The 12,868-nt window shown below is 41.0% G+C and overlaps 1 protein-coding gene across 1 annotated transcript in view; it reads left to right on the top strand.

Annotated features, from left to right (window-relative positions):
* Window positions 1-12,868, top strand: part of LOC126295096 (uncharacterized) — a 52,704-nt gene that overhangs the window by 20,893 nt on the left and 18,943 nt on the right. The window contains exon 2 of the mRNA XM_049987352.1: window positions 4,891-4,974. Within this exon, the coding sequence (XP_049843309.1) occupies window positions 4,891-4,974 (84 nt within the window). The remainder of the gene's footprint in view (window positions 1-4,890; window positions 4,975-12,868) is intronic.

Genomic DNA, 12,868 nt, shown 5'->3' with positions numbered 1-12,868 from the left:
TGGAGGCAACTCTGGTGCACCGCGGGCCACAGATGACAGGGGTGAACGACAGCTGTGGAGATGTGCACGGGCTGATAGACGTGTAACTGTTGAGTGACTGATGAACCGAGGGACTGCAGCTGTCTCTCCTCGACGACCATTCGGCAAACAGTGCGGCAGGTGGGTCTCTGCAGTATTCGTCTGGTTTATGTGCCTGTACTGACGGCCGTTCATTGGTGACGAAGGCTTGAATTTTTCACTGGGTAACAGGGCGAGTGCTTGAGGACAATGTTCTGGAAATGGAAGAGAATGTAGATGAAGACGAAATGGGAGATACAATACTGCGCGAAGAGTTTGGCAGAGCACCGATAGACCTAAGTCGAAACAAGGCTCCGGGAGTAGACTACATTCCTGACAAAACTCTACCATCTGGTGAGCAAGATGTGTGAGACAGGTGAAATACCCTCAGACTTCAAGATGATTATAATAATTCCAATCCCAAAGAAAGCAGGTGTTGACAGATGTGAAAATTACCGAACTATCAGTTTAATAAGCCACAGCTGCAAAATACTAACGCAAATTCTTTACAGATGAATGGAAAAACTGGTAGAAGCCGACCTTGGGGAAGATCAGTTTGGATTCCGTAGAAATATTGGAACACGTGAGGCAATACTGACCTTATGACTTATCTTAGAAGAAAGATTAAGGAAAGGCAAACCTATGTTTCTAGCATTTGTAGACTTAGAGAAAGCTTTTGACAATGTTGACTGGAATACTCTTTCAAATTCTGAAGGTGGCAGAGGTAAAATACAGGGAGCGAAAGGCTATTTACAATTTGTACAGAAACCAGGTGGCAGTTATAAAGAGTCGAGGGGCATGAAAGTGAAGCAGAGGTTGGGAAGGGAGCGAGACAGGGTTGTAGTCTCTCCCCGATGTTATTCAATCTGTATATTGCACAAGTAGTAAAGGAAACAAAAGAAAAATTCAGAGTAGGTATTAAAATCCATGGAGAAAAAGTAAAAACTTTGAGGTTCGCCGATGACATTGTAATTCTGTCAGAGACAGCAAAGGACGTGAAAGAGCAGCTGAGCGGAATGGACAGTGTCTTGAAAGGAGGATATAAGATGAACATTAACAAAAGCAAAACGAGGATAATGGAATGTAGTCAAATTAAGTCAGGTGATGCTGAGGGAATTAGATTAGGAAATGAGACACTTAAAGTAGTAAAGGGGTTTTGCTATTTGGGGAGAAAAATAACTGATGATGGTCAAAGTAGAGAGGATATAAAATGTAGACTGGCAATGGCAAGAAAAGCGTTTCAGAAGAAGAAAAATTTGTTAACATCGAGTATAGATTTAAGTGTCAGGAAGTCTTATCTGAAAGTATTTGTATGGAGTGTAGCCATGTATGGGAGTGAAACATGGACGATAAGTAGTTTGGACAAGAAGAGAATAGAAGCTTTTGAAATGTCGTGCTACAGAAGAACGCTGAAGATTAGATGGGTAGATCACATAACTAATGAGGAGGTACTGAATAGAATTGGGGAGAAGAGAAGTTTATGGCACAACTTGACTAGAAGAAGGGACCGGTTGGTAGGACATGTTCTGAGGCAGCAAGGGATCACCAATTTAGCATTGGAGGGCAGTGTGGAGGGTAAGAATCATAGAGAGAGACCAAGAGATGAATACAATAAGCAGATTAAGGAGGACGTAGGTTGCAGTAAGTATTGGGAGATGAAGCACAGGATAGAGAAGCATGGAGAGCTGCATCAAACCAGTCTCAGGACTGAAGACCACAACAACAACAACAACAACAACAACATAACAGATGGTCGTTTCAGATGCATAATATACTACCTTCTATTAAAGAGGTGGCTGTCGGTATGTATAGCCCTGCAAGAATCGTCCACTGCAGAGTGAAAAGCTCATTCTGGAAACATCCCCCAGGCTGTGGCCAAGCCATGTCTCCACAATAGCCTTTGTTTCAGGAGTGTTAGTTCTGCAAGGTATGCAGGAGAGCTTCTGTAAAGTTTGGAAGATAGGTGACGAGGTACTGGCAGAAGTAAAGCTGTGAGGATGGGGCGTGAGTCGTGCTTGGGTAGCTCAGTTAGTAGAGCACTTGCCTGCGAAAGACAAAGGTCCTGAGTTCGAGTCTCGGTGTGGCAAACAGTTTTAATCTGACTTTATATTGTCGACCTTTTGGTATTGACCAGACACTTCCTTCACAACTGACCATGTGGTTTTAATTTTATCCTGTGAATTAGCCAATCTATTTGTGTATCACTTACTCTTTTGCCTTAACAATAACATTTTTGAGCAACTTAAAGTACTTGTAATGGTCTAATGTAGCTTTTTTGACTTCTTCTAACATTTTGATAGAATTCCGACTTTGTTCTACATGATATCCTCATCCTGCTAGTTAGCCACCCACACTGCCTTTTGCTGCTATTACACCGTTTAGAACATTCAAATGGAAAGCAACTTTCAAAGGGCATGGGAAATGTGTTAAGGAATGCATTATATTTGTCACCTATGCTAGCCATTCTTCTTTCATAACGGGGTTTAAAAACACTCTGTTGCTGTTGGATTACCTTTCATACATAGTTGGTAATTATGAGACATTTGTTTGGTCTTGTAGTGTTAAAATTTGTGCTTCATGGTCTGAAAGACCATTCACCCATTTATTAAAAGAATGTCCATCTAGTAATGAAGAATGAATAAAAATATTGTCTGTGGCTGTGCTACTGTTCCCTTGCACCTTGGTTGGAGAAAACAGTTTGCATCACATCATATGAGTTGGGAGATGTACCAACATCCTTTTCCTTGGGGAGTCACATACAAGATTAATGTTGAAGTTACCATATATATCTAATTTTTGGTACTTCCTATAAAGTGAACCAAGAATCCTCTGTAGCTTGAGTAGAAATGCTCTGAAGTCAGAGTTAGGGGTTAGGGGACATATAAACAACAACAATTAGAAGTTTAGTTTCACTAAATTCAACTGACCCTGCACAACATTCAAATACCTGTTCAGTGCAGTGCCATGATAAGTCTATGGACTCAACTGGAATATTGCTTTTTACATATATGCCCCCACCCCCTCCACAAAGAACTTCTTGAAAAACAGGCATGTAATCTGTATTGTGGTAAATGAAGCTTCTGAATTGTCGAACTATTGAAGTGGTGCTCTGATATAGCAAAAATGTCAGATTCAACATCTATAAGCAGTTCACTGACTTTACTTCTAATACTTTTTATTTTTTAATGACATGTGTTAATTCTTTCTCTACTTTGATTCCTGACCTCCTCCTGAAGATAATTTCTTTGTTACAAAGATTTCCTTTAAGCAGGTATACCGATCAGCTCACAGTCTAACAAATGTGCAGCTCTAATACCAACTACTACAGGAATTTATCCACAAGTTATCCCACCACCACTCACCACACTGTCACCTATAAGGTTTGCGAGGTTTCCTATCCATACCTATTGAGGTACAGGCCACACTTAGTGAAACCCAATCTCTTGATATTCTTAACTGACATCACTGCAGTGTGATCCATGCCCTGTGCCATCAGTGTCTTATCCAGCCCCATGTTAACACATGTAACAGCAACATCAAGGTGAGGCCAATCATGACCCTGAAACAGTTGCACAAAGTGCACATTGGTGCCACCACTTCGAGTAGATATCTTTACCAGGTCACCACTTACATCATGTTCCTTGTCCCTATCAAGACTATACCCTCCTCCACCCATTATATCACTACCTTATCCTCTTTTGTAAAATTGCTACATAACTCCCCTGTACTGTCAGTCATGTAGCCAACCCTGCAAAATGCTGGTGACCTGGTACTCACTCCTCATTCCCCAACACTTCCTTCAACTGCTGGCCCACGCCTCTACAGTGTGAATGTAGAATTCGTGACTGACTTAGGTGTCCTACTGCTGAGTACTGCTGCATGTTTCCCACGCTTACATCTACAAGAAGCTCCTCTCCACTCAGCTCTGACAGTTGGTCAAATCTATTGCATATCCACAATGTACAACTATCTGAATATCGCCTCCTCCTAGTTGCCTTCTTACCACCTGCCAGTTCCCATTCCTCAGAACCCTTCACCTTCCTCACCCATCTAGTTCCTCCTTTGTGTCTAGTAACTGCACTTGAAGGGCATAGATCTTATGCTCCTGCTCCTCTATCAACTTATTTCTACTTCAGATTCTTTATTCCGGGGAGAGTATCTTGCAAGAATGCCCATTGGCTTCTTCCTTGCATTCCTCCCACCCACCCCCTTCAAGAAAATACCTTGAACAAATCCCACTAATCACAACTAATACCACCAAAACATCACACAATTTTGTAGCTAAAACAAAAAATGGAAGGGGCTACTGGAACATTCAATAAATTGAAACTATGAATGAAAATTTTACTGAAATATTTCACTAGAAACCATAAAAAAAACTCAGCTGAAAACTACTGCCAGGAAGTTTTCATATGACACTGCATTGCAGAACCAAAGTTCATTCTGTAACCGTTGTTGATATTTGATAATACACCAATGATTTTACAGCAACGTGAAGAGTTGTACCAAATTAAGTCATTGAAATTAGTATGTGCGTGTTCTAGGTGTGAATCAAGTAACTTTGCTGAACTTCCCCGTAGAAATATACGCAGAAAATTATTTGTTACTGTAATGTGTGTTGCTACTTATTGAGGTATGCGATACTTTCATTGTGACACTGCGGAATCTGTATTTATTGAACTGTTTGACGTTTTATGTGAAAAATCCACAGACCCATATCTTGATGTATTTACAGTGTTTTAAGTTTTAAGTGAGACATCTGTGTAACTGTGTCTCTTACATTTTTAATGCTGTAACACTCCTCAGTTTCTTTTTACCCCTTTCTAATTTCAGATACTTGCATGCTTAGCTGTGAATGGAAGTTCCATCAATGGTGGCGAAGATGAAGAAGCCAAAGTGTCAGAGGTGGTAGAAAAGGTATTTTTCTGAAATCTGACTCTTAGTGTAAACTAAATTACTCCAGAATGAGATTTTCACTCTGCAGCGGAGTGTGCGCTGATATGAAACTTCCTGGCAGATCAAAAACTGTGTGCCCGACCGACACTCGAACTCGGGACTTTTGCCTTTACTCCAATTGCCATGGCATCTCATAGAGAGTCTGTTTCATATTATGAAGACTATCCACAAAGCAACCTCTGTTTGACTGTAAATAACATACTGTACTAGTCATACCAAACTTTTTAGAAGAATCTCAAATTTACCAGCTCCCTTAATAGTTCAAATACGTCCCATTTGTTCCGATTCAAAAAATTTTGTGTTCGTCGCCCCGACACCATTATCTGCTATTTTACATGTGTGTTAGCAAAGAAAACTTACCTTTCATCATTGGTGACAATGTCATTCAGTAAATTAATACTTGTATCTGAAGGAACACAGATATTTATGATTCTCGCAAAGGACTTCAGGTACCCAATAAAAACAGAAATTGGGGATTCCGTAATTGTTTGGTAGCCATTTTGCGCAAAACACTCAGAATTCTGCATAACAATTGAGATGTTGTGTAACACTGGTTTTATATGGATTTATTTGTTATTTGACAACTAAAAGATAACACAACTTTCTGTCATTATGAAAATTTGTCCTCCACCTGTTGTGTTCATGAAACAATTGGTGTATAGCACATTGATTTTCTCTGGAAAATGTGGGAAATTACTCATTTGTTACAAAAAACTTTGAGATTCTGCTTCGAAACAATCAGTTGGGTAAGGAACAGTGAAGAAGGGCATTGAGATGTAATGTTGTTTTATCACAGCTAATTCCAGCATGCTACCCAGATGTCAGGAATCTTAGTTTTTGTTCATTATTTATTGTATGATTGCATCTCTTGCCTCTGAGAATTTGTCATGGAGTTATGTATTTATCGTTCATAAAAGAGCAAAAGTAAATTTTAATTTTATGGAAAGTGTAAATAAGGTATATCTTTGAATACACACGTCACATCAGCACCGAATGTTCAGTCTTCAGTTCGTTTCTGTTAGTTTGAATACTAGGAGGTATTTTGTCAACTTTCTTGTAGTGTTGTGGCTCAAATTAATGTTGTAAGAATGTCAGGTTTTCAACATGTGACATGTTCTTGTTATCAAAGCTTTCTGACATTACATTCTAGTGACAACAGTTTGCAGCATCTTTATACAAAAATTTCTGAATGTTTGATGTTTTTGGACAGTGGTGACATGTTGGTAATAAAGAAATTTCCAGGAGTGTGGTTTAAACTGTAAATATTGGCTGAACTTGGAATCTGTATTACTAAATTGGTAACCCGGTTCATGGTGCACATTCTCAGTTTGAGGTTGCCTATCTAATGGTGTGCAGGGGCAACAAAAATTTGATTCTTAATATTTCATGTAATTACAATTGACCAGATTCAAAATGCTTTGATAATGAGAGTATTTAGTTGCTTCCGATAACTTCTAATATAATTTTGAACCTTTTCTAAACATTGTTTGTTTACTTGCTCGACATAAAATAAGTAACTCATTACGTCATTTGGAAAGTAATCAGCAGTGTGAAGCTGTTTGTACCTGGTAGTTAGATTCTTTAAAGAAATACGCTTTACTAGAGATCACTAACAGGTGATGTGGAAAACTTAAATTTCATTTGTGGCAATGAAAACTAGTTCCTTTACAAAGGACACCCAGGAGAAAGGCCACAATTTAATCATTGTATCCCTAAAAGATGTATGAAATAAGTATTATTGTCAATGGTGTTGAGAAACTGCTGAAATAGTTAAATTTTAATATAGATTCAGGGTCTCATGGAATCCCTATAAGATTCTGTACGGAATTTGCAGCTGAATTAGTCCCTCTTTTAACTATAATCTATTGTAGGTCCCTCGAACAAAAAACTGTGCCCAGTTGTTAAAAAAAGGCACAGGTAACATTCTTCTACTAGAAGAGTAGTAGAAGTGATCCACAAAACTGTATTCCAATATATTTGGCATTGATTTGTTGTAGTATCTTAGAAATGTTGTGAGCCCAAACATAATGAGATACCTTGAACAAAATTACCTCCTCAGTTGCAAAAAGCATAATTTCAAAAACATTGATCACATTTTTTCTCACATGGAATACTGAAAGCTTTGGCTCAAGGCAGCCAGGTAGGTGCAGTACTTCTTGATTTTCAAAAAGCATTGTGTTGCAACCCTTGCTGTTCATATTGTATATTAATGACATTGCAGACAATAGTACAATCAGGATTTTTTTCAGGTGATCCAGTTATCTGTTATGAAATACTGTCTGAGAGTAGCTGCATAAATATTCAACAAGTTCTTGATAAGATTTCAACATGGTGCAGAGATTGGCAACCGACTCTAAATGTTCATAAATGTAAAACTTGACACTTTCCACACAAAAAAGTAGTATCCCATGAATATATCAGTGAGTAACTGTTGGGATCAGCCAACTCATACAAATACCTTGGGGGTAAAATGTTGTAGGGATGTGAAATAGAATGGTCACATAGGTTCAGTCATGGGTAAATCAGGTGGTAGACATCAATTTATTGTTAGAATACTGGTGAAGTGCAATCAGTGTACAAAGGAGATTGCTTACAAATCAGCCATATGACCGGTTCCTGAAACAAGTTTGTGGCACCTGAACGTAATAGGACTAACAGAGAATATTGACGTATACAGAGAATGGCAGCACAAGTGGTCATAGGTTTGTTTAATATATGGGAGAATGTTACAGAGATACTGAACATGCTGAACTGAAATACTCTTAAAGATAGATGGAAACTGTCTGGAGAAAGTCTGTTAGTAAAGTTTCCCCTGGAGGAGGAGCTCGCGGTTTTTTTTATGAGTCAGTGTTAGATGCACACAGGGCCCTGAGCTATTACAGCCCATTCTTCCTTCCCTGGCTGTATTTCCTTCACCATGCCCTTCCCTCTCCATCTTCATTTATTTCCTGCTGTCCCATCCTTCCCCTCTTTCCGTGTTCTGATTTATGTCGACCTGGCTATCCTCTGGGGTTCCCTGTATTGCTTCCAGTTTAGTTTCATCCAGCCTGTTCTCTTTCATCCTTTTTGCCATTTAGATCACCGATTGGGGTTTGACCTCCATTTCTACATTTTCTGTTTTTTGTGTAAAACCTTTGGGGAAAACTCCCTCCCAAACATCTACATTGTGGATGCTCTCCCTCCTTCCTTCTTCTCTTCCTTCGCTGCCGTAGCCTCCCCCTCCACCCTGCTAGGTCACCAGCACGTGTAGCTGCTGTGTGTGTGGGGGGGGGGGGGGCTGGTATGTACCCATCTGGCTGAGCCCACCTAACAATGCAGGGATCGCACTACTGATACCTGAGCTGTCCCCATTTATGGCAAGAAGTGTTTGCTTGAGCATAGGAACTTGGGGCAATGGCTGCTGTGCCAGGTGGCCCTAGCTATAGCTGGGTGGCACCCATGGGGCGAGTCCCTGATGATGGGGTGGTATCAGCATGGACACGGTGGTATCAGCGTGGATACTCGGCACCTGAAGTGTATCAAGCTGCAAAATATCTGGCCATTCTCAAATGGTTGTCTCATCAAATGGTAAAGGATCGTTGAATTCTGTTTGGTATGACCTGTCAGCCTTCCCTTCCCTGGCTATACCCAGGGAATAGGTTCAGGCTTGCTGTCTTGTAGAGATGGGCAAACTGAAACACTTAACTGTTTCGAAACAAATGAAACAGTACAATGTAATGTTTCAATACGCTGATTTGAAACAGTTAAACAGTTTGTGTTTTGTAATCTAATAAACCTACACATTTTATCATCTTGAATGTCTTCTGTATAAGTAAGTCCATATAAACACAAATGAGGTGCGAGAGCACTAATCATATTGCAGAAAGTATGAAACTATCACTTAGGTGTATTGGCAGTTTCGTATTTCCTGCAGCAAATGCGGTGCTTTTGTGTTGTGTGAGTTTCATACTTTTCAATTGGCTGAGGACAGCCATAGCTGAAGATAGAAGAGCCACCACAAACGGAACTGGAGGTGAGAGCAAACTGCGGAAATTACGGAAATGCTACTGGGATTCCCACATTCCGTTAGTATGGGTAAGATGCCCATCCTACTAATTTCCATGCACACAAAGGGAATCATTGTGGATAATAGGCACAGTGACTATAGACTCACCAGTAACGCCAAATAATTCGAATAAATAACAAACTAGAAAAAAATTTTGTCTTTCAAGGTGTTTCGAACTGCTGCTATAAATTCACCATGCTCCCCAGCCTTTCCCGTTCACCATTACTCTGTAAGTGATATGTCAAACAGATTGCTTGCAATTATACCTACATCAAATTAATGTATATGTTTAATAACTGTCACTCTCCGCCTTTTTTTATTCAAAATGTTGTAGGCTTATTTGTCTTTCTTAATATGATTACTGTACATGAGCAGAGAAGCGTATGTTATAAAAAAAAGTAATTGAACTGAATGATTTTCACATATTTATTATTTTGAATGTGAATAGTATGCGTTGTTTTATTGTTTGGTTAATGTTTATAAAGCAGATGTTACGCAATTTCGGAATAGGACAGTCAGCTAGAAATGAAGCTTTATTTTCAGATATCTTAAGCTTCATGCTATTGCCTGTCAAAAAGATTTCGACACTCTTGAAAGTGTTTCACGAAGTGGCATGTTGTGTTTCAGTATCTGTGCCGATCCCGAATCTCGTCCGACACAGAGCGCAATGAAACATCACTGTTTCAATACAATTAGTCCGTTCCAAGCACAGGTGGACTGAAACAGTCTTATTTTGAAACAACGATACAGTTCTTGTGTCTGGCTCGAGATCGAATCTGGTCGGTTATCGGAGACAGGGGTGGAATGAAACACCACTGTTTCGAAACAGTGGACCACAGCCGTTCCGAAACACTGAAACAGTTCCATGTATAGATACACTGTATCGATACACTGTATCGAAACATAGAAACAGTGGCCAAGTCTACTGTCTTGGGATGAAACACTTTCCCTGATACCTCGTCAGCATTGCCACAAAGAGGACAAGTTTGGTGAAGTGGAGTCTCTCCTTGTTGATCAAAACTTCTTCCGCCGCCCAATCTGCAGCTCTTCGTGCTTGTGATTGTCTTGGCAATGTCCCAGTCTATTACCTCTCACTAGTCTCTGAATGTGGTCCAGGGAGTGATTTTTCATAGGGACCTCATCCTGTAAACTGATGAAGAATGCCAGATCAATCTGGAGCTACATGGTGTCAATTTTGTTCAATGTGTGCAGAAGAGTCGTCAAGACAACCGCACTGATGCTGGTACCTTCATTCTGGCTCTCGAAGAAGATACCCTCCCAGAGAAGGTGAAGGTTATGTGAAGCTGTACGTCCCACCACCCACGAGGTGTTTTTGGTGCTTGCGTTTTGCGCATATATCCTCCCGGTGTGTGGTAACTGTGAATACCCAATATGTGAAGGAAGCCCCTGTGTTATGCCACCTGTGTGTGTCAGTTGTTATGATCGCCCCTCTCCTCAGTCATCAGATTGCCCAGCTTACTAGAGAGTAAAGAAGATCTAACATTACAAGTCCCAGGATTGTATATGTTGTTCTGAGACTTGCCAAAAATATATGACTGACTCCATTCAGTGTCTTTCTTGAGCTTTTGCCCCTGTTGCATCCTTCCCCTTCACACAGCACACGTATGGAATAACATCAAGACAGTGGAATTTGAATATTTCTGATAAGTAGTGTCAGCCGAGAACCGCTAAACATACATCGTGTACCGGGGGGCTCAAGGATGCAACAGTTTTGTCTATATATGCAATGATTATGGTAAGAAGATGTCAGTCTTCGTGCAGCTGCTCGACCAACATCATTGGACTGCTCACACAGAAGATGGCACGATATTGCAGGAGGAGAAGACGTACCGGCCTAACAGTGTATAGAGCAATAGACAGTACTGCCATTGAAACCAAGAACTCTGTAGGTGCACAAGTCTGCCTGCGTGGTCCTTCAGTGTTCTGTGGTGTTGTTCTTAACTTTACCATTACCGACAATGATGCGTTTTTCCATTTTGGTGTTGAAACTTCCTGGCAGATTAAAACTGTGTGCCCAACCGAGACACGAACTCGGGACCTTTGCCTTTCGCGGGCAAGTGCTCTACCATCTGAGCTACCGAAGCACAACTCACGCTTGGTCCTCACAGCTTCACTTCTGCCAGTATCTCGTCTCCAGAATGAGATTTTCACTCTGCAGCAGAGTGTGTGCTGGAAACATCCCCCAGGCTGTGGCTAAGCTATGTCTCCGCAGTATCCTTTCTTTCAGGAGTGCTGGTTCTGCAAGGTTCGCAGGAGAGCTTCTGTAAAGTTTGGAAGGTAGGAGACGAGATACTGGCAGAAGTGAAGCTGTGAGGATCGGGTGTGAGTCGTGCTTTGGTAGCTCAGATGGTAGAGCACTTGCCCGCGAAAGGCAAAGGTCCACAGCTTGAGTATCGGTCAGGCACACAGTTTTAATCTGCCAGGAAGTTTCATACCAGCGCACACTCCGCTGCAGAGTGAAAATCTCATTCTGGCTTTCGGTGTTATTTGACGTAATAAAAAAAGAAAAAGGTGTGACTTTGTAAACCGAACTTCCTGGAAGTGTTCCGCCTCTTATGATACAGTAAACAGTGTGGAGATCCATCTTTTTGTGTAAAATAATGAGATTCCTTGTACTGTCGATTGAAGTGCAAAGACATTCTTGGTGATACACAATGCCGACTCACCTGAGTTGTCACATCAGTGTGACTTGACTGTGTATTTTTACGAAGGTTGACTGAAAAGTAATGCCTCCACCTTCGTAACTCCTCAACAGTGGGCAGCATTGGTATGCAGCAGGTACTTGCTTGTTCCGTAGCCTCTTCTCTACAGCTCCAGTTGGTGGGAAGCCTTAGCATTGAACGGTAGTGTTGTTACAGTGTTAAGTATGGAACCCTGCACAGACGGTCGATCAGTGCTATTCTTGACAGCAGAAGGTGTCACCACAAAGGAGATTCAGCAGAGAATGAAAGCAGTTTGTGGTGAGTGTGTAGATGTGAGTACTGTGCATAGTTGGGTGAGTAAGTTTAAAGATGTTGAAACGGGAACATCTGACCTGCATGACAAACAGAGTTGGATGCCCTGTGACAGCAACCACCGAGTTTCACAAGCAAAATGTTGGCAGATTGATTCAGGACGATCATCGTATCACTCAGAAAGAAATTGCAAGCACTTTCAGATTTCACTAGAACGTGTGGTCATGGTTTTTCCAGATGAGGGCTGCATCTTGATTTTCTTTTTCTGGGGCGAGTCTTTGTGTCGATATTCCATGTACTGATGTTTTGTGTCCGGGTTGTAATTGTGTTCCCATGTTTTGTCTCCTGTCACAGTTGAATGGAGAAAGGCGTCACCTTCATTCTCGTAACACGAGAGGAGTTCCTGGCAAATTTAGAGTCTGTGCACTTTCATTTGACGAGTCAGCATCTGCGGTGCCCATAATGCACAAATCTTCCGATAGCCAAGCAAGCTACATTGTGACCCACACATTCCTGTGAAAAGCCGGTTGTACTTGCAGTTTCTCTCTGAGTGATATGATGATGTCCTGAATCAATCTGTCAACATTTTGCTTGTGGAACTCGGTGTTTGCTGTCACAGGGCATCCAACTCTTTGTTTGTCATTCTCTGATGAATCTTCTTTGGGGTGACACCTTCTGCTGTCAAGAATTCCATAACTGCTCGTTGCTTAAATCGCACTGATCGACCATCTGTGCAGGGTTCCATACTTAAATCTGTAACAATATAACTGTTCAATGCTAAGGCTTCCTACCAACTGGAGCTGTAGAGAAGAGCCTACGAAACAAGCCAGTATCT

This window comes from Schistocerca gregaria, chromosome 11, assembly GCF_023897955.1.
Source record: "Schistocerca gregaria isolate iqSchGreg1 chromosome 11, iqSchGreg1.2, whole genome shotgun sequence".
Lineage (NCBI taxonomy): Eukaryota > Metazoa > Arthropoda > Insecta > Orthoptera > Acrididae > Schistocerca > Schistocerca gregaria.
Note: the sequence above shows the minus strand (reverse complement) of the source record. Positions and strands in the feature narration are given on the sequence as shown.